General features: G+C 37.5%; 1 protein-coding gene across 5 annotated transcripts in view; it reads right to left on the reverse strand.

The window, feature by feature from the left end:
- NRG3 (neuregulin 3) overlaps window positions 1-23843 on the reverse strand; it is a 343618-nt gene that overhangs the window by 65141 nt on the left and 254634 nt on the right. For 4 of the 5 annotated variants that reach the window (XM_068197290.1, XM_068197289.1, XM_068197292.1 and 1 more), the window contains exon 4: window positions 619-645. The exons of the other annotated variant lie outside the window; for it this stretch is intronic. In XM_068197290.1, coding sequence (XP_068053391.1) covers window positions 619-645 — 27 coding nt within the window. The remainder of the gene's footprint in view (window positions 1-618; window positions 646-23843) is intronic. 5 annotated transcript variants of the gene reach the window in all.

Here is a 23843-nt window from a genome sequence, read left to right on the forward strand (position 1 = left end):
GTCATGAGGCTATGAACACATCACAGAGCTGCAGCGGAGCCTACAGAATGTTATCTTCCTTTCCAAAATTGTAAGAAGCAATTATTCACTCAAGTTTTAGCTTTTTTCTAAGAAATTTAACTTTTTTGACAGAATGATGGATCTTATACTCTTTTCTTAGAAGTATTCTTTGATTTGAATTATCTTCAATAAGATGTTTCTTATTAAGCCTAGTTAAATTTAATATTGTAAATAACAACAAATTGTTAACAAAAGAAAAAAAAATCCGATTTAAAATTTACTTTCCTTTACATGAAAAAGTTAGTAACTCTACCCTAAAATCACATATAAAATACTATTCCTCAAGATGATATGGTCACATAACCTTTATGCTATGTTTCATTAAACACCAATGAAATACTAAAGCATCATTATGTAGGTTTTAAGCTCCATAGCAGTGGACAAGAGAAAAAACTGAACCTTCATATAATTTCAAATGTAATTGGTAAGTATGAAAAGAACCCAATCCAAAACCCAGAAGTGGAGGTCATGGGAGTCTTCCCATTAACTTCCATGTTCTTTGGACTAAGGAACCAAGATAAATCTGAGCAACTGAAAGGAAGAAAAGTTAAAACTTACCCATGAATTCAATTCCTAAATGGTCTGCTATACTCATGAAAGCATGTAAAAGAAAAAAGAGAAAAGAAACAGAAATGTTAGAAACAGAGTAAAATATAAATTAATCTTGATATGGCAGTGCTGTAGAACAGCGTGGGGTCAGGGTCCACTGTGTGAGTACAGGTCCAAAACAAAAGCACAACTCTGACCCTCAAAGGAAATCCTAAGGTGGATTTTAGGGCACTCAGCTGTCACATGAAGGGACATGTATTTGGGGAAGGACATGGATGCCTTCATATTTGACTTTATGTTCAAGTCAGCTAACTAAAGGGATTTCGCTTTCCCATCCTCCTGAACTCTCTCATCCTGCTAAGCACTGTCCTCAGTTAGACAAGGCTCTTTCTTTCATTTTCTCTGACAGGGACCAAAAACTGAAGCAATGAATGGAAGGCTTTCCCTGAGTTTGGCAGCTCTCACCACAGCACAGCAGCCACACTTGCACCCAAGGTGACTCCTATCTGGTCTCTGCTGCACAATAAAATCTGGCAGCAGGAAAGAGAAGCCATGTTTCCCAAGCTGGCCATCAGACAGACAGGATGCAATAATTTCAAGACATCTCAAAGTGAAGCAAAAATCTTAATGCTTTTAGAATATTGACTGAATTATCACATGGACTTCTAAACATTTCAGGGCCCTTTTTTTTTTACATGAAGAATAAGAGTTCTCTAAGAACAACACAGCAAAGCTAAAAGATTTTCCAGCATAACCCAACAGTTAGTTTAAACACTTCATTTTATTGCCAGCTCTGCTACCTGTGAGAAGATCATGGAATATTTGGGTTTCTGTTGAAAATGCTGGGAATTCTTCACCTTTAGCACCCTTTCAATCCATCTAGAAGGCACTGAGCATCAGCTTGCTCAGTTCACTTAGCATACAAATCTATGGAACAGCTGATAAACTCCACATTTTATTTTCATGCAGAAGGCACAATATGCACTTCAAAAGCAAAGAACACAAAACGATGGTACATGGTATAAATACCTTGTTAGCATGGTGTTAGGGAAGGCACATTATGCAAGTTTAGTGAATGAATGAAAATTAATATTTCCTTTTGAAAACACATAACTCAAAATCATACATATATGTATTCCATATAATAATATTATAATCTGTATTCTTGCATTCATGTACAAATATCATGTACAAACATCCCTAGTACATTTGACAGGAACGTAATTTTTATAAGAATTTAATTTTTATAAAAGCATGAGATCAGATATATCAAAAGTGCATCAAACATACTATATTTACAGAGATTTGTAGCTTTTCTCCCCGTCTAATTTTCTGTACCTGTGAAATCTGCAAATGTTATCTACATGCAATTCACACCTTTGCATCCTTCTGTAAATCAGATCAAAATGCAGTTGAAAATTTCTTACTTTAAAAAATGATAGCAGAGATCAAAGCACCATAATCTGGTCTCCAAGGAACTAAAAATATTGACACATGGAGGATGATCATATAGTATCATCTTTTTAAGTCTATGTAGAACAGCTGAAAAAAAAGTCCTTCTTTCCTAACTTGGCTATACACCTTCTATACATGTTTCCATTTGCAACCTACAATTCTCTCTTTGAGTTCACCAACATGGTTAAAAAACACTTCCTCAAAAAGTAGATACAAAACATACCTTTCCTTTCCTTTAAAAGGACGAAAAAAGGCATTTCAGTTCATATTTGAGTGGCTTATACATAAGTGAGAATCAAGGATGTATGGAACCTTCCTGGGAAACATGTTCACCTGGAAAGGGTGGAAGCATGCCAGGTGATTTCTTTTAAATATCTCATGTGGATACAACTTCAGCAACCAGCATAATATATATTGCTGACAAAGCTGATTTCCCCAGATTACGATAAAAGGATGTCCAGTGGGATAAAGCTTTACAATAAAATATCCAAGCTGCCAATCAAGTAGTAGTTCAACAAGCTCTGTGAGCAGCTGTTTGGGAACAGAAAACAAGGAAATGGTAACTCTGGCAGATGCAGCACACGCTGGCACTGGTTATGACCATCACTGGGCCACCCCTTGGTGACCAGGCACCAGCCCAGCGACTGCTCTCACATGCACTGCTGTGGTGCAAATCAGCGACTCTGCAAGCTCCAGCTGTGGAGATGGCTTTGTCCCCTCTTAACAACAGCAAGAAACTCTCCCAGCAGGTCCATGTGAGAGACACACAGCAGCAGGAAATAACCAGCTGGGGTGGTGGGGGATGTGAGCTGTGGTGGTGACCTGAGACCAAACCAAACACTAAAATGTGAAGCATTGACCCTGGCAATTCATGGTGTGACAAAGAACTCTTCTATTGCTGTACAGCCGTGGTGCACAAATGATGAATTGCCTGCAGAGCACTTCCCTGGACACAGCAAGTGCAATGCCAAGTGATTCACCATCAAGAAATGGACTGTGGTAAAAAAAAAAAAAAAAAAAAAAAAAAGCATATGAGAGCTATAAATGTGCTGAAGCGTGGGCACTGCTCCACAAGATGGGGTCATTAAACAAATAATGCCAATCTATTTTACTTTTGTTATTGTGGTTTCTTGTTTCTTTCTGGTATTGCTATGTTCTTAGAAACTAATATATTTCTCAGATTGGAAGATTATTAACTTTTATTTTTTATTTTATCAGCATTTCTCCATTTTCATGTTGATGTGGGAAAAATACTGTGCCTTATGGTCCTGACACTATGGTAATATGTTGCCAGTATTAAATCCCTTTTAATTTATACTGTCTAAATGCATACACACCTGTGAATACTTGATAACAAGGACAAGAGAAAATTGCAGTCACTAATGGATTAATTTATTAGTGCTCCACAAAACAACATACTGGCTTGTGCCTGGATTGTGGTTTGCAGCAGCTTTTTTTTTTAGTCATATTAAAACTATGAACAGAAATACAAACTCAAGATGTAAATCTAACTGAAAAATCTTGGACATGAAAATACCCATTAAAAACCTCCACAGATATTTTAATCTTTTCTAAGGACAAGCTGACTTTGGCATGAAGACAGCTTTAGGAAACCAGAGCAACAGCAAAGCATTTTCCTCTACAAATGAAATTTATCACTTCAAATAAACTCATATGAGTTGTTAAATTGTCCTTGGCAGATGATTTTCTTGACCACAAAATGCAACATGATAATATGCTGGGAGCTACCTTGGGCCAGCTCAAATACTCTGAACAGATTATCTGTCTGGAAGGAACAGGACTAAGTTTTACTTTTAAGTATTAGACCAATAAAACTTGGTCTGAAATAAAGGAAAGTCCTTCCATTCATAAAGCAGCTTGATTAGGACACTACCTAAAGATGACCTGCTGCTCTCTTATCCATTGTGCTTTCTGATGTTTGGCAGCACATGGTTATCAGCCTCTTTGTATATCTAATGAAGTGAAAACCATAATCAGTTACTGGTGTATATATATACACATACACATGTGTATATATATGAAACGATAGGGTTTCTTTGAAGCATATTATTTTTGGTGCTTCATTTTGTGTGTGAGCACACAGAGTAATGGGACAAGGGATTTGTCTATTCAGTAGGAAGGGTTCATTGCTTCTATCTTCTCTCCTCAAGCACAAACTGACCAATGCTCTCAGAAGTTCATTGTTTTGTTGAGCTTTTTTTAATATCAAAAAGAAAAAAGCAACAGCATGTAGTAATGTGTTTTACAAATCTCAGTTATTAAAGAGCACAAAATCTGATTTTGCTGTTTGCTTTAGAGAAATTCTAATCATTAGTTTCTGTAATTAATTTACACAAAAGTACTCTTCAAGATATTTGGTGGGGTAGGAAAACTGACTGAAGCTGGTCAGGGGAATCAGAGTCATAAAATCAAAATAAATCAACTACTGATTTTTTTAAAATATCGTCACTGAAACACATGACAGAAACTTCCTTCTCTGAGACATTTAAAAATGGATCAAACTAAATCTTGAGAATGATCTTGAATCAGCTAATACCTGGACCTTCCTTTTACCCTCTCTGATAAAGAGAATTACTAAAATTTTTCCAGATTAAAAATTTCCCTGGCAACAGGTGGGCTATTCACTACATGTTAACTGGTGTAATAGCACATATACAGAATATTTTGGTAATTTGCTCCATCTGTGTCTAGACACAATAATGAAAATCATACATCTACACATCCCCTACAAGACACTTGGTCTGTTTTTGATGAAATTATGAATTGCAGTTAAAGAAATTATAACAACATAGAAAGAAGGCAATATATCTATAAAAGAAATTTCACAATCTGCTAGATTCTCAGTGTAAACAGTGAAAGAACATTTACACTCCCAATTTCCATAGATGCAGTTAAGTCTTTGAAGTCCTCAATGCACAAAAGTAAATACTTAAGACAAAATGTAAAGGTTAATTGCTTTATTCATTTTTTTGTTAAAAAAAATTACAAAGGAGGGAAAAAACCCTAGGCTTGCTGTGAGTATCTTTGTGGTTGTGGAAATATTTATAACATAGCCTAGGAGGGGTCCATAGGATCCCCTCACCCACTATCAATTCTATAACCAAGAAAAAACTTGAAAAACATCCATCAAAACTTCTTGTTATATGAATTATACACAGTGCTGACTAATGGAATAAACAGTTGATTTTCTTTACCTTTGAATGACTAAAGCCCATGGCTGTGATTTTCACTGCAAAAGTGGAAAGACTGTTTCTAGCTCCTGCAAATAAATAATAGCAATGCTCCCATGTTCATGTTCAAGATAACTTGGAAACTCCAACTATTTACCTCACCTGCAGCATGCAGACCCAGAAGATTAAGCTTGTCTCTTTTCAATTAATTTTTAAGATCTTACATTATCTCTACAGCTAATAAAATAAGTTACTTCTCTTTGAGGCACTATGTTGGATATTAATGGAAAGAACTTATTCTCATCAAGCAACATAAGCAATCTGTACTGATATTCATAATCCTGTAAATCAGTACTGATTAATTTTTACTACTACAGCTAAAAATTCAGCAGAAGAAATAAACATGTCTAATTTCAAATCAGGGAGTAGCCTATTGATATTGTATTTTTGAGCTTCACCTGCAGAATGTTGTAAAGAGTTTTATCAGATTCAGGCCAAAATGTTTATCGTCATGCAGCAGTTTTATTTCTCCTTGTATAACCCATTGTTTTCAGCAATGATATGAGAAAGCAGGTAGATATTAAATGCTGCTGCTATATTGAGACATATTTTTACTGATTTTCTTAGCATTCATAAATCAACACAAGTGTTCAACACATACAAGGACTTTAATTCATCCCAGAGTACCAGCAAGTAAACAGGATGTCCACACAAAACACTTTGTCTCCACGCAGACAACTGGGGGAGCTTTCTTACTGTATTTGCTAAAAATGTAATCCTGTTTCCATGAAAAGTATCAAATGTAAATGAAGCTGCCCGATGGACCTCATAGCTGATGGTGACAAGATTATTTATGAAGTTTGCTTTAAATATACGTGGGAAATGATAAAGCTGTGTGATCACTGTCAGATCAACCTCCCCCGGCACAACGGCCTGCAGTAAACATTGCACATTACAGTCTGGTTACTTGATTACTGACATCAGCACAAGCTGCTATAACCAATGAGTCTGATAAATATTCCCAGAAAAATCAAGGTTTCTCTGATATTTTGCAGTTTTGACAGATCAGTAAACATGTGTTAGCACTGTAATTGCAAAAACTGGGCTATGGAGAAATATATTCTTCTATCCATTCGTGTCATTTTATTAACACAACTGTTCCTGAAGAGCCCAGACTTGCCCTGCCTGAAATCCTGGTCCAGCCTCTCAAGCCTGCTCCAGGTCTGCACAGTGGCATCATGCTGCCTCTGCAGATGGACCTGCCTTTATCTGCAGGAATGCTGGAAAATGGGTTTAAATGCATTTAACTACATTGAGCTTGGATGTTCTCAGTCATTAAGCACTTCCACTGAATTCCAGTAGCAATTGACACGATTGGTGATGCAGAGTCCTTTGGAAATGCCAACCTCTACATTAGCAAAAATGGTCCTTTCCCACTGTGTTGCGACAAGGTCTCATAAAGCTAAATAGGAAAGGGAAGGGGAATCATATTTATTGTCAAAACCCAAAAAGCACATTCATTACTTCCAAAAGATGTGATCTGAAAAGTTTTTGGAACCATATGTATGAATTAGATTATTTATCTTGTCAGAGGTGTAAAAGATTTCACTTGACTGCAGTATTCTTTAGGTGAAAAAATTCTGTTCTGGTTAAATAAGTGACATAAAATGTCTGTTAAAGTGGGATAAGCCTATGAGTTTCTCAGAAATTACTACAGGGATTTTTGCACTATTATTTCCAAATGGGTGTTTGGTAATATGAGTCTGTAAAATATCACCAACCTCACAGAAACATTAAATGAATTGCTAATAGCTCCCTCATCTTATGAGCATATGACATTTAATAAACATTTTTCACACTAAATGTTACTTTATTCCTTCCACAGATCATTAAGCTGTCCTTCACTTGCCTACTACAAGAAAATGTATCAGATGCAATCCTGTTTACTGCTCTCTAAAGGCATAGAAAATTTTGTAGGTTTTTGTCAATTTCTTAAAACTAATTACTTTCTTCAACTTCAGGATAAGGAAAGTACATAATTTGATGGAAAAAAAAAAACCCACAGCTTTATTCCCTAATGCTTCAAGTAATTAAGTTCTACTGCAGTCAAAAAACAAACAGGCAGAAGCAGAGTGCAGGTATTTACACCAAGATTTTCCAATTTTAACAGAAGGTTTTAGAAGCTGTGCACTGTACATCTACAATGACAAGAAAGTTGACATATTTATTGATACCTTGATACTATTGATACTTTGTTGCCTAGATAGCTGGTCTGAATTTTGCAGTGAAGAACTTGAGAGACTCAGAGTTGTAGGGCTCAGACCTTTTAGAAAGATGGTGTTTTTTATGTGTGTTGATTTGGGTATCTACTTTAGGAATCCAGTTTTGACAATAACAACTATATTTACTGTACACTTTCTTATGTTGCTTCATTTAAAATAACTTAGGATGAGGAAAGATAATTACTTAAGCTTACTCCAATTACTCTGTGCATGTTTTTCACACATGGTCTAAGCTGCTGAACTACTGAGCCTCATTTCCAGCAGTTCTGTGCTACAGGCTCAGAAGACAATACAAGAGTATAAAGTTTTCATCATAATTTTATCAATTAAATTTACTGTCTTATGGGGAAATACTTCTGCATGTCAGGAGTCTCTCAACCCACCCTCCTGAACCATCACAAGTTTAACACCAAGACCTCCAATGCTCTTCCAAATTTACTGAGTCCTTTCTCTAAGAAACCAGGCATGGAAGTGCCTTTATGCCTCAGATCCAGCTGCAAATAAGCAATCCACAAGTGTGGGGTGCTTAAAAGGGTTTGATTCAAAAGAGGTTGTTCTCAGCTATGCAGATCTGCCCTATTTGGTTAGGAAGAAGAGTAGCATCACTCCTACTTGTTACTCCTTTCAATTTCACAGAGACACGTGAAAACTTTAAAGACTATTGCAGTGAACTTTATCAGAAAACACAGCCTTTGTCCAGCATCTCTTATGATTCAAGGGAGGAAATACAGAATGACAGTTCACAAAAATACTCCCATTACTGTGCAATTCTTCCATGCCTGCAAAATGTATAGCAGGGAATTGAGCTAGGCACATCTCTCCTTTTGTCGATGCTACGCCCCTTGAATAATTTTCTAACTCGACTACAGCGTTGTGGTTTCTTTTGAAAAGCTGCTGCACATTTGCTTGCCATCACAGTGTGCAAGCCGTGCACATACACAGCACAGCTTACTCTGCATTCATGCTCTATGTGGTGTTAAACATTACAGGGACAAAAGTTCAGGTATGTGTAAGTGCTAGAGAAACCAATTTTTTGGTTTCTTTTTGTTAACTGAAAAATTTCTGTCAAGACACTTTGTGAGTCCATGGAAATATTTTATTTAAGGCCAGTAAGTAAAAGACATTTGAGGTGAATATTTTGCCACAGAGTGTTTTCAGATTCATAAAAAGGCTCCTTGAAGGACAGACTGCTTCAGTACTCAAATTTGAGTGCTCTCTCAAGTCACCTACCAGATGCCTTTGCCAAATTCAGTCCTTTGGGGTTGGTGCACTTTATGAGCAGTACTAATGGAAATACACTGGCAATTGTCAGTTTGTTTATGACATTAAACCCCAATCATAAGATGGGAGCAGAAGAGCTCTGTTTTCCTCCAAACTAAAATGCTTTCTTGACATCTGAGGATGATTTGTTCAAGCTAATCAATATGAAGGCAGGCCTGATGGGGAAGCACTGTGACTTGGACAAAGCTCTGTGGCGCACAGAGCACTGTGTCAGAAATGCCAGACTTTTAAAGTGAGATACTGAGATATTTTTTGAGATGTGAAAGATACAGAGCTGAGCTATCAAGGCACCGAGGAAATGTCTCTCTTACTTGGAGCTGTAACAATTCAAATGGTGCCACTTTATTTGACCATGGGTGTTGGCACACATGTCCTGACAGCATCAGACCAACATGTGTTTATGACCCCACAGACAGTATAACAGACAATGTCCCATACCATGCAGTCATGCAAATGCAATCATGGCTTTTTGCCATGACTATCCTGCCTTGCTTATGGAAATATATTCTGCTTAGAAGTCATTAGCTAGTAATGTAAACAACCAAGTAGCAGCAAAAATGAATGGCAAGATATTATTTTCTTCAGAGTCTGAGCATCTTGTGCAATTTTGGATGCAAGCCATGAATTCATGACTTCAGATATGTAGGAAACAATGGGGAAATTACTTAACTGCTTATCTGTTTGAACACTGTTAAGGGTTCAAATCCTTAACTACCATGACTACCTTAGAACATTAACTACTATAAATACCCATAACAAAGGTAGTCTGAAATCGTTAATGTTGGGAATGAAAAATATGACTCGTCCATGAGATTTAAAGCAGACAGGGCTGTGATAAAAAGAATCATTAGCAGCTATCATCAGCAGCAGCTATTAGCAGCAATAAAAAAATAGCATATTGGAACAAAAGTGTGTGATGTGCACACAACCCAGAATCACCTACAGCGAGAGCAGCCAAACCAAAGCTGCTGTTTGCCCTCATTTGTATATGGGGATGCACTGCAATTAATTGATAGGAATATAATGTGAGAATGGTGCCAAAGGGCCCCATATATAGAAATATTAAACTCATGGAGTGTAGCTACTCTCTCAGAGCCATTCAAACAAATGAATTGCCTGTGCACAGATCAGATGCAAGCCAGAACCACCAGGATGGTGCCTTGTGCTGATGCCTGCAGCACTGGCAGGGACACCTGGCCCTCAGGGCAGCTCACCACTACTGCAGCACCCCACACAGAGCAACATGGGGCAAAAAAGGAGAAAATTCCTTCTTCCACCTTCATAAACACAAACCATTACTTAAATCTAGGCAAGGTGGCTCAGATCAATGTGCAACTTAGGACTTCATAGAAGACTGAAAGAGCTACTATGGCCTGTCTCCCGTGAGATACCTCAGTAAAACCTGACCTTCAGATATCAAAGTGCATTTGTTTCCTTTCTTCTCGTTTCATCTCCATTCCACAAACTTTAAGGTGCCTCAAAGAATTTAATACTTCCCAATAAAAGAATTTAATACTTCCCAATAAATCTCAGAGAATATTCCCCCATCAAAGATCTTTTCCCTTCCAGGTTTGAAACACTTTATCTTACTCTGAATAAGATCTTAATAGTATTGAGAACTACAATGTTTCCCTTATAAGACCTTACTACTAGGGCATAAATTATTTTGACAAACAAAAACAGGGCAAAAGGAAGGTCTGTATTCTTTTCCACTACATCAAACTAGATGTGTCAGCAAGCAAATTAATTTTGTAGAGAAGTCTAGAAAATGGAAATAAAATAATGTTATAACCTGCTTAGATTTGTAGATTTGTTTTTATGGTTTGTTTCAAATCAGTAGGACTTTGCTCAGAGCAAAGCTGTGAGCTGAAGTCACAACTTTTAACTCTTCTTTGGGCTATTCAATTTTTACAGACCTTTGATGTGGAAGAGATCTCCTTTTCCATGCTTGGCTCCATCTCTGGACCACCTTTCACACTTTGAGAAACTCTTGAGCTCTGCAAATGGGCACCAAGTGCTCTGTGAGAACTGACCCAGTGCAACCACAACCCCAGAGCAGGGCAACCATGGGTGCACACACACCTCAGAGGGCAGGGAAATCCCCAGACATGGCTAAAATACATCAACTGTCTGCCCAAAGCAGCACAAATTATATCACTACAAAGTAAATACAAATCAATACAGAAAACATCTGGGTTTTTTCTTTTCCTTATTATCAGTAGAGCCAGGGGTATGGAAATCACTTTTTCATGAGAGGTAAATGGATTTTGAACCAAGGCCTATACAAGAGGAAAATGACTGAACACTGCAACATCTCCAACTTATAAAGACTTTGGGTAATGTGCTACCCACATGAAATAGGACTTCCCCTTAAAATGTCAGACTCTGAGAAATCACACATGTATATGGTCATCAAGTAAGAATTATTGCATCTTAAAAGTAAATTCCAATAAAGTCTCTAGAAAACACTACAAGCTATTTCTAGCAGAAATACAGGATACTGTATTGAAAGATCTTAGCAAGTCAGAAAACCAAAGGTGCATGGGACCCAAAAAGAAGAAAATGCTTTTAAATTACAAGAGAAATACATAATATATCAGCATTTCAGAAGGAAAATAAAAAAATCCTGCTACCTATGAACATTTTAATTTCATTTTTCTTAGATGAAACTGCATTGTGAATTCATTCATTTAGGAATACAGTTACGCTGACAATAAAGTGGGTTAAACAGACTTGAATATTATCTGCCAACATAGCCTGCTAAATTGAGGCAAAAATGTCAAATGACCTCACAATTGACAAGACCATGGCTGCTGTGCTCGAATCCTCCATGAAAATCCCATTTTTTTGCAATGGCATTATTACAGAGGAAATAGTCATAAAGGTGTGAAACACACTGTAATATGCTCACAAAGCTCAATATGGTGAAGGGAAAAGACACAAAGACAACTTTGCTGCTGTGATTTTTACTTGAGGGTCACAATTTCAGGTAACAAATATCAGTAGGAAAATTAACCTAAAAGATGGTGAAAAGGTGCCAAAGTTTCGCAGCACAATTTTCCAGTCTCTGCTCCAAACCTCACTGAAGCAGAATTGCTTCTGACCTGAGATGAAAACTGATTTCACAGTAAGCTTTTGGAAACTGTGCTAAATTGAGTATCATCATTTTTTTTCTTTTAAATTTACTTTATTTTAGCTGTATATAGTTTCAAAATCAGGAAGTCCAGCTGTCACCTCTTTTTTCTCTAGCTACACATCTATTCCACTGTTACATTGGTGGCAGGGTTACAAAGGAAACAGAAAGGTGCTATAATCAGTTAGAAAGACAAGTCCCCTTACAATGGCATGGAGATGCCAGGCAACCTAAGGCTGGTGTTCAGTGAGTAGATTCCACCTGCATCACTCTAACCAAATTTATTAATCAGATTGCCAAGGTATTTTTGCTTTGGAACATGGCTAGGTTGGAAAACAGCAGAAAACAGCACTGTAGAATATTCTATTGATCCAAATCCTCCCTTTTCCTGAATATTTAAAGAAAGAGAAAGACTTTTACAATGAGCTGCAAGGCTCTGGCAAATTATGTCTATTATTTTTATTTTGTGGGACTCTGGCTGCAGATCTTCCCAGTCAGCTGTTCCACTCATCACATTTACCAGGAGCAGTCCTTTTTCCCTAGAATGCTGTACAGAATAACAATCTCATTCTGCTGCTTCCTCAGTCCATTAATTCGAATATGGTTTGAAATCTGTGTGAAACAAGAGACTGTATTGCTGCTTAAGCTGGCAAGAGCAGCAACAGGTATTTCCATTTCTGAGTAGCTTTATAAAGGATCAGTAAATACCCCAGCATCAATGAAAAAGTACTTTCTACTTTGCTATAAAAACATTACCTCTACCTAGCATGCAGATAAAAAATAGTTTTTTCCTCCAGAAAAAAACATTCTTCACATGTTTGTGAAGAATTCAGTAGCTTGTAATATCAGAGAACACTGCTAGCAGCAGCAGCAACATTTTTCCCTCAAAGGAAAACAGTTGTCCATTGCAAACTGCTGTGCCCTCCTTTATTTTGCAGCTGTGCATTTTCAAGAAAATTTTAAACTGAAAAACCAGCTGTCTCTATTTTTCATTTGCCAAATGCCTTCCCATTGAGGATTAGAGATTTTCTTCCCTTAAATAAAACAGAAAAGAGAGCTTAACCCATGATTAAAAATAAATTTAGCCACCTAAATACCTTTGTAAAAGATCTCAATACCTTTACATTTGTAAAACAAAGTTAAAGTCACTTTGAAATTGGAAACCACTCATCTTAGATTCATACCTCTTAAGTGCTCTTGAAAATTTTATTTCTTTGGGGTAACATCTAGATTGTGGGGACAAGTGATTCCTGCACCAAGCCTCACATTCACACATTCTGCCAGGCTGAAGCAGGAACACCTGCATGCAGCTATTGGTGCATGGAAGAACAGCCACTCAGGAATTATCCCAGTCTAGCAACACCTCGTGCTCTTGCAGCTGGCTCTTCCCTGACATTGCTGCTCCTGTTCCTGCCAGGTACTTCAGGTCAGCTTTCAGGTCAGACACCTGCATTTGCTCTGAAATATCCATTTTGCTAAGGTGTCTACTCCTACTTTTGCCAAACAGCTGCATCAGCAGAAAACTCACTGGGTAGTAACAGCTGGAGCCTTTACTCTCATTGGCAAAATTTCTTTGGAGATCCAGCAACTGCAGAAGGCAAAAGGCAGCTCATCTGAGCCACCTGTAGGATCATATTATGCTACCCAGCTGAGGCCTTAAACCCACCTTAAGCTCCAAGATGCAGAACCTGATTTTTCTAATGTGTAAGAATTTTCCTTTGGTTTTCAGTCTAAAATTATATTGCACCAACTTAAACCCATTCATTCTTGCACAAACACTATCTTTCAGCTTCAATCATTCTTATATTTCCTTTATATTTATCCACTTGGTGTATTTATAGACCCAATGACATCTCTGACATATTTCCCAGGCCATCATTCCATACAGCTGCAATTTCCTGACAGGCATTGGAACATCTATCAATTACTGTACTGGATCAGCAATATTTCACTCAAAGAATGGCATTCAAATACTTTAAAAAAAACTGATCACTGCTTCCACCACCACTTCCTACATTCTTATAAAATACAGTAACTTAAGAAAGCCCAAAAGATATCACATACCTATTGGTGCTGTCAGGACGACCAGACACCAAACAAAAACTTCCATCCATTAACAACATCAATGAGGTTACAAGCCATGACTAGAGCCTTTGAGTCAGACTCCTCGTGGGACAGGAGAACACAAGATCTGCCCTCCAAAGTGCAAGTTCACCCAAAAAGGAACAGCAAGGGCTGTGCTGGCTGGCACAGCAAACTGTCACAATGAAGCCAGAGATTTTAGTTAAAACCCTTCTGCCTATGAAGGAAATTTCTCTCCCACTAAATAGATTTTATCTCGAATTATAAACCAGAGAGAATGTAAAAGAGAAAATGTGTTCCTGTCATATTTGTGTGACAACTTACAGATAAAGTAAATCAAAACAGTTTAAAATCTAACTCTTTCCTATAACCAAGATCTGCACTGAGGAACAGTTTTTAGAATAAAAATATTTTGGTTTTAGAAAGGAATATAAAATTCAAGACAGAGGTCTTAAGATTGCACTTCTGAAAGCAACTTTAAAAAAGTCATGTTGCGGTAATTACAGGTTACGTACACACATAGTCATACAAGAAATGCAGTCATATGCTGTGCTTTTCTGTCTTTTGTGTAGGTGCTAAACACTGCTGCACAGACATTATAACACAAATACATTTTTATTTCTCTCTTTTTTTCCTTTCTGTTATTTTTTCTAATGCTTCTTAAATTGCTGGGACAACTTACAATAGAAATTTTGATGTCTTGCTGACTTCTCTTTTCTGTGCAGTCTGCAACTGCAGCAAGTTTAAATATATGCAGAGTAATTACATGAGAGTTGGTAAATACTTGACTGACAACTGTCACAGTACCTGAAGAAATGATTGCTGAAAAATTAATATGAGTTGAGGCCTGCAACATGAACCTTCTTTCTAGAAGATAATCTCAGTCAGTGCTAGAGTCATCTACGAATCTCTAATAATTGTCTGAAGACAGATAGATATGACAAATGCCATAAAAAAAGGCACACAGCCCTAGTCTGCCTGACTTGAAGTCAGTGTCACTGTGTTGGAGCCTGATTAGCTGCTCTGCAATTGCACATTTTCATTTTCTTACAGCCCATTAGGCTGCTTTTAACAAAATTAAACACACTGCAGGGCAAAATAGCCAAGTAAACCAAAACAAAACATTTACACTGTTTATAGAATGTTTATAAACATTTTCTTAAGAAATTGCCATTTTGAGGATAAATGTTTCTCTCTTGAGCAAACTAGACATCATTCTTCCCAATTTCTGCCTTTGGACATCCCAGAACTGGGATGGGGAGAGCAGGCTATTGCTGTGAAATGCATTCACTAAAAATACACCACATCTAACTGGACACTACTAAATAAAATACATGTAGACTACAAGGGAAAACTAACCATAAGAATAATAATACAAATCAAGCTCCACCATGATGAGTAAGATGAATGAGATTAATTAGCATCCATCTCAGCAAAGTTAATGTTACAGGATGCTACAGCTTTGTATCCCATTCACTGCTTTTCCTAGGTTGTGGTAATTTCTGCTTTCTCTGTCCATGGCCATCGAACTCAGCCTGCTCTCTCTTTGTGGTCCTGTTTCTTTTTGTACAAAATCCCACACATTGGAACGTGGCTTCCCAGTTTTTTTACACATGCTAGCAGGAGAAAGGTGGCAGTGGCATTTTAAGCATCTGCAAATTTTCAGAGTCGGGATGCTCTGCTCTGCCATGGCCTCACCCCTGCTTCAAAGGGGAACGGTTAAACATGAGAATGGATACCACACCTTGTGCCTGGCCTTGTCAGCCACTGTCCCACTCTTACCTGGAGTGCTAAGAAAGCAAAACTGGAAGACACTCAGCACTGAGCAGCAGGAGGTGCTGCTACCTGCAGATAAAGCTGCTGTGTGCTGGTCGTTCCCTTGAAGGGAGTGTTTAATGCAGCTGGGAAAGATGCTATTTGTGATGGAAAGGTACAATCCTTGCAGTTGTTCTGGACTGCAGTTCACTGTTAAATAGTGTATTTTAGTGCATTTTCATCTTAGAAAAAAAGGCTGACTGCTTACATTTTTTTTCTCAAGTTATGCCATGGAGAAATATAATTTGCCTTTTAATAGAAATGTCAAGGACCCATTCCCTCCAATTTACTATATAGATTTTTAAATCCCATACAAAAATGTTATAAGTTTAATTGGAAAAGACAGCATGACAGCATAATTTTATACAACTGGTTACAATTATTACAATAGCAGCTTCCACAGAGCTCTCAGTGATTTTTCAAGAGCATTTACAAGCATAAAGTGTGAGTTAGGAAAAAAATAGTAATTTGTTATAGCTGTGCAAAGTGTATTAAGAAAATCAATCAGCAGTGACACAGATATTTAGAAATGAGGGATATTTTGCCCATCTGAGAGCACAACTGTAAGATTTGGTGACGTTAATAGGCTTTTTTTTAATGACCAGATTATATAAAGCATTATATCTTAGCTCAGATATATGGCACATAAAAAAAGAGGCAGACAAATGGGTTAGAAAACTATTCTGGTTTTTTTTTTTTCACTTAAGGGGAGAGTGAGATCAATATGACAGAGTATGAGCCAAGGAAAAAATGATGACAAAGACACATCTCTGGCAACCTTAGTGCTGGAGTTGTGAACAACTTCCTTCTGTTCAAACAGGAGAATTTGCTCCTTCTTTTGTAACCATAACTGCATCAAAGATATCCAAGTATTGCCAGCTTGTTTTCCTAACTGCTAATTTCACAGAAGGTTCAGTTCTGGCTAAGCCCTTGGGTCCAAATGAATGTTGTTATTATATGCAACAGACACAAAGCCTTTATTTTAACAGATGATGCAGAATGGAGACTTACACAGAAGACTAGAAAAGCAAGCAAACATGTCTTAAAGGGCATGTTGAACACAGATACTAAAAGGAGCTTTGAGAGCATGAGGGCAATAAGAGAACAGAACATTTTACTTAATTAGACAATAATGAAAAAAGCTTATTAGGGAAGTTTAACACACTCACAGACACATTTATAGAAGACAGCAACCCAGTTCTTTTCCTGAAGTGATTTTATGGTGATAAAAGTTCTGCAGATTCACTGTGCTCTAGATTTATTCTTTATTTACTTTTGAAGATATTCTCATGGGCCAAAACACCCTCTCTGACCTTGAACTTTGTACTTTTGTCATTCGATTTCTAACACACTCAAACCAGATCAGAATAATGCAATGAGGTCAGGCTGTAAAGAAACAGCTGTGAATAATACATGTAAATGATGTTGAAAAGGGACCTGTGAGAGTTCCACCTGTGAGGGTGGAAGATGGATAAAATTGCTTTTCTTCTTTAGGGAGAGGGGCAGGCATACCAGTATTTATACAGCAGGCAAATTAATTGGCTTTTGCTGAGCTCTGTGCTGCTGCAGCTAAACAGCTTCCACAACCTGACCTACATAACTTTCCAATTTGCTTGGGAATTTCCTCATTCAGCCACAGGACAGCACAGCACACAGTGAACTGCAGAAACGATCCTGGAAAGTCATATAGCCCCACATGAAATAAATTTATTGCGAGTAAATTAAAACTTCATAAAATATCTTTGCAGCACAAAATTAATCAGTCAAATCAGAAATTACTGGATTAAAACTAATATAATATAGTCACAAAACTGGTATAGTAATTTAAAAGTACTGTCAATTGCAATTAGCAATAAGCACCTAATTTATGGGACACTCCATATCCAGTGCTTTGCAGCAACACTTATATTTATACACTGACAGCCCTCATTTTCTCTGCTGTGCTCATTTTTCAGTCTCCTAATTTTCCTGGTATACTCAAACTAGGAAAAGCCTGTAAGTTACCCTGCCATATGAAAGATACAAGTTTATTTTCCAGATTGCCTACTCTGAAAATGGCCAAAAAGTAGCTAACACGATAGGTTTGATAGGAAAGAAGTCTCATGAAAGCAGAATTTCTGTATAGGGTTGGTTGAGCTCCAGACTCTGTCCCATTTGCAGGATTTGCACTCAGAAACAGTCTCAATGCACATATGTAATTTAAGGACAGATTCCAGGAAAATTCTGTATAGTTTTGGGGGTCAAATGTTCCTCCACAAATGTTCCTGAGTAGATCTATAAAATCTTCCAGTAACAGTCCCTCTTCTTGTGCCAGCCAGATGCTGGACAGGGAATCAGACAGAAACAGCTGCTATCTCACCAAGTAGTTTTTACATTACCTTCTATCCATTACCAGCTTTCCAGTCCAGTGTTTGTTCTCAGATATCCTATCCACTACCAAGATAACCAAACCAAGGCAAACACTAAAAATATCACTTGGGATTCAAAGGAGAGAGACCTCCCAGCCCTAAAAGTATGTACGAAAATGTACAGCAGCCATTGCTTTATTTCTGGGCATTTCAGAGGCATTAAGAAGTTAATTTTCACACAGTCCAAGTATAATTTAAAAAAATTACTTGTGACATACAGGATCCTACATATTTTTAAATACTGACAGGTGCCAAAACTCCTCTGATAATTTTGCGCTTTCTTTTTACTTTTTACTTTTGTGTGTGCGATTTTGCATCCTTATGGAGCAGACACAATATATTACATCCAAATACTGGTGCAGCTGCTACTACCTAAAGCTTGAGAGATTTATGGATAATAACACAAGTGCAAAATACAAGAGTACATTTGGATGCATATCAAACAGCAGCTGCATGAGTCAATCAAACTGCTGGATAACAGATTCAAGTCTACAGATAAATGTAAAACAAAATAAAATTCCTCAGCTAGACCAACTTCTTCAGAAAAATACATTATGCACTTCCCAGTACTGACATGGATAATGTAGTACTTTTCTCCTTGACCAAAGCATGCCACACATTTGTTTTCTAAGCCAACGTGTGTTAAAGCAGAAAAGAATAGCCATTCTTCTGAATTGCTATCAATAAAAAAGTAGCTACTGTGTCAGTCAGCTTGTGTAACAATAAAAAACAAGATATGTATCAATGTCAGAATCTCAGCACATCTCACTCTGCACACAAAACATCCTCCGTTCATATACACAGTCACTGTTGCAGGATGCACACACTGCTGCTTCCCAGTCACTTCACTTATTCTGACATTTAATTTTAACAGTGTAAATACCACACTCTGCCCAAAAGAAAACCCCTCTGTGTGTGCCTTTTTTTGTCACGAGCAAGAGACCAAAATAAATGACAAAAGCAGTCCCACTCAAATCTGACAATTTCATGCAGTTGTTTTTTAGTCTTTATCAATCAAAACGACTGAAATAAAAATAATGGTATAGAGGACAGCTTTGAATTCTTGATTGAAAATCTGTACCAAAAGCCAGCCTTGTCTGAACACAGCTCTCATTAACAACTCTGGCAGTAAATGGCATTTTGAGTTTACCATGCACTAGGGAAGAGCAGATACAAATCAGGGCACCCTGTGGTCATCACCCAGGGATTAACATTCCAGTGCATGATCAAGCAGCTGTGTCTATTCTAACTTTTCTTTCACTTCTAGCTTTTTATGGCCAGCAATTTAAGACACTCAGCAACCTCAGAGAATCCCAAAGTCCCTGCTCAGCAATGTGCCTGACCTCAGAGCCAGATCCTGACCGTGAGCCCAAGAGAGCAATAGCAGACAGGGCCCTGCAGACCTGAACACCAACTTTGTTCACATCCATCACACTGAGAATGATTTTCCACCTGCTCCTCCTGGCCTTCCCCCTCTGCTGCTCCACTGTCTTACACAATTAAAGCCCCACAAAACTCATCTAAAACACAGTGTTTTTCTTGTATTCCCTGACTAGGTTTTGAGGTTTTTTGAGCCAACCATGGACTGCTGAAATATTTATCTACTACCACATATAATCTGCTGGTAGGGGATTTTGTGTAAAGAATAAAATAGGATGTGCTTAGGCAGTAATATTAATTCATTTTCTAATCACATATTTTTCCAAACTCCAAACTGAAGAATCTCTTAGCTAGTGCCCAGTACACAGCTCAATTTACCACTTTTTAAACTTTACTATCTCTCTTGGCAATAATATTTCCTTTGCTGCTGCTCTTTCTTCTGCTCAGACAGGCCATCTGCCATCCTGCTCTCCAAACTATTTGTCAGCAATAATCTCTGTAGGCACTGAAGGATATTATAGGTGTGAATTACATTGATATTGTTCTTCCTGTATTTTGGGTTGAGGACAGTGCTATGTTGTAATGAGACACTGACTGCAGAGAAAAAGCAAAAGCCCACAGCAGCTAGAACAGAAGGTACATGTCATAAATTTTCAATGTGCACTTCCTATCCCTTAAAACAAATTTATTCAAATTCTCCCCTGGCAATCAACTTTAAAAGATTTCCAGCATATGTAGATGTTGGCAAAGGATTCCAAGTTATACACATTAGGTTTTCTCCCTAAAACTGACCAATTTTCATTAAGCAAAGGAGACACATTTTTTTCAGTGAAAAATGTGTAGATGAGACTCAGATTAATCAAACTGAAGGATCTTTGGAGTGATTTTAGTGGAGTAATTCTAAGGATTGAAGCTCTGACAGGCAACTTGTCAGCCAATGAAGGGTTGTTGAAAGTAAAGCATATTGTAAAGATGAGATGTGACTACTAAAAATTTTGGTTTATATCAGCAAATAAGAAGGAACATTTTTATATAAAAGATCAAAATGGGACGAACTCAGCCTGGTTGTTCCAAACCACTTGATTTAGGGTCATGACTGGAAGGCAGGGAAGATCAAGCCTCTTATAATGCCTTTTTATTTTTGACCCCTCTAAACATAAGCAGTTTTTATTTTAAGGTTTGAGTAAGTCTCATTCTCATCTTAGTAAATCTCATTCTGACTTAAAGCTTCAGGAATTTTCATTTTCAGGACAAACTCAGCTGGGAAGCTAAAATGTACAGGAGACTTTGAAGTCTCATTCTGGGAATGCAAAAACTCATTTAGAATTCACTTTAGCAAGTCTCTTCACTTGAGCAAAAACTAATTGCACAGTATATAGAAAAAAACTTTAAAACAATGAAAAAAACTCCCACAAAAGCACTTTTTCTTTAATCTTATCCACCTTTTCCAGCATGAAGATGCTGTGCAGCAGGGAAGTGTAGAAAGATCTGGATTTTGTGTAACATAAGAATAAGAGGTTAACTATAAAAATTCTGCTGAATTTTAGAAAGATTTTATAAATACTGAGCACTATTGACCCAAGAGGCAGATTGCTATTGTTGCATTATTTCATTCACTTGAGATATAGCTAAAGCATTCCAAATGAAAAACCTAAGCAAGGTCTAGTTCAACTTAACCCAAGACTAAATATATATATATATATATATATATATATATATATATATATATCTCTAATCTAAATTTTTATATATATAAAAGTTTTATTGCCATCTTCCTTTTCTTTTTTACTTTTCTCTTATGGTTAAAAATAAAAAAAGAATAGAAAAATAATTTCATTTTCATACATGCTGAATTTCAGCAGTCATCTTCGTGATGCTTCCAAGTCACTGAGTTTAGCTGAGCATTTGAGGATTTGTGATGTTTGCCAACACAGCAGGGTTGATGTCCCTGCTCTCAGTGCAGATGTGCACTAGCAGGTACTGAATAGTTCCCCTGTACTAAGGAGCAGACAGACAGTGAGCAGCTATGACTTTGAGTCTTCCTCAGGTTGTCTTATTGGAGCTTCTTAAATAGTTAGAAGACTTAATCTTCTCTACGTATCACCTTATAACATCTAAATTTGGCTTTTTCTTAATTTCCCATATCTTAATTAGCCACTGATCGAGCAGGAAAATACAACAGGCCCATTTACTACATAGGAAAGTTAATCTTAACTTTATTCACAGATATGCAGGGTGGCATGAAAAATCAGGCAGAGCCTTTCCTGCTTTCACAACAACTTCTGGTAAGAGCTTTCTGACTAACACAGGATTGAGGAAAGCAGAAGTCCTGGAGGGAGAAATACGTTACCCTGAATGCACCTTCAAAGGCACAGAAAGCTCATAAAGCAAGAACCAACTGAAATGGGTCATGATCTCCCCAAGCAGATGCATCTCTATATTTAGCAACCACTATTATAGCTGTTGACACCTTAAGGAAGTGTCCTTATCATCACCCCAACTGGGCCCAACTTGTCATCTTCTACTTACAAACTCATGTAGTAACATTGCCCCTCAGAATCTCACAAAATCGTTTTGTTCAGAAAAGACCTTCAAGATCAAGTCCAACCACTAACCCAATACTGTCAGGGCCACTGCTACACCATGTCCCCAAGTGCCACCTCCAGATGTCTTTTTAATACCTCCAGGGCTGGTGACTCCACCACTTCCCTGGACAGCCTGACCACTCCAATTCCTGACCACCCTAAACCCAACCTAAACCTCCCCTGTCACAACAGAGGCCATTTCCTCCTGTGCTGTCACTTGTTACCTGGAAGAAGAGACCAACCCCACCTGCCTATTAGCCTCCATTCAGGGAGTTGTAGAGAGTGATAAGGTCTCTCCTGAGCTCCCTTTTCCCCAGGCTGTAGTCACTATGTTTCCAACGCCAATGGAATGAATAATAAATTACTGACAATGGCATTGGTTAGTAGCATTTTTACTTGGAGTTCTCCAGACAACTGTCTTAACCCAGTTTCTTCTGAAATAAGTAATCTTTTCTCCAGAAGTGTACCGATTGTATTTTAAGGCTTTAAAAACATTTAAATCTTTGAATATTAACTGAACACTAAACAAATCCTGACCACAAGGATTGCTTTAAAATGTGGAGACTGATAAAGACAGTAAATTAATATGGCATTAATAGGAGACCAAACTGTCAAAGACAGCTAGATCAGACTGGAACACAAAGTCTTCACAGAAACAAAAATACCTTTTGCTTTTGTATATATTACCATATATACATATTTATATTTACAATTGCTAATCTCCACAGACCAACAAGCTCCTTCAAAAGGACACTCTTCCCCCATCAGTGCACTGCATTGTCTGCCAGATGCAGATGGAGCCATTCAGGGACAGCTCCTCCATCAGCAAGAGCCAGGCTCCCACATTAGAGCTGCTCAGCTTCTAGAAAAAGTCTTTTCAGAAGGACTCATTAAATCCAGAGTTAAAATGCACTAGGTCATCTCATTATCAAGAAAACAGCAAATTTATGATGTAAACCACAAACTAATGCAAATGATTCAGCTGGATGCTTCAAATCTGCTCAATATCTTTTATTTGAGTATTTCTCTTGAGCAATGATACCCACCAGTATTTTTTTTTTTTCAGAATTGAGACCTAAGTCAGTATCTTACATTTTGTAACTCTAGCACCTTCTATAATATAAATGAGCATTAAAGCAAAATTCTGTGTTGTGCTTTGTCTAGGGTACTTTGTCTATACTGTAAAAATACATGTTTCACTACAGTAGAAATTTCAAGTTTACCAATTTACCACTAGAACTGGCTAGGAAATAGCAGAAAAAAGTTTAAAAAAGGAAAAAAAATCTACAACCACAAACCCAAAAAAGGCACTGAGTGACCCATTCCCTTTTTCTGTGCTGTGATCTAGGCATTCACCTCCAAGACAGCAAAATCAGGTCAAGGACTTGAACCTGTCTTTCACCTGTCATGGACAAGTATTCTGTTCTCTGATAATTCTGGGCTTTTTTTCCTGTACCAGATAAGATTCCTTCTGAACCTGAAAAAGCTTTCACAATAAAAGCACTGTCAAGACACATAAAACCAGTCTGTATTGAAAATGCAACCTTTTTTTCAAGAAAAAATCAGTTTTACTAAAAGCAAACAAAACAAGAATCCAAGTTAAATTTAGATGCTGCTTTTCA

Source organism: Anomalospiza imberbis, chromosome 8 (assembly GCF_031753505.1).
Source record: "Anomalospiza imberbis isolate Cuckoo-Finch-1a 21T00152 chromosome 8, ASM3175350v1, whole genome shotgun sequence".
NCBI classification, from domain to species: Eukaryota; Metazoa; Chordata; class Aves; order Passeriformes; family Viduidae; genus Anomalospiza; species Anomalospiza imberbis.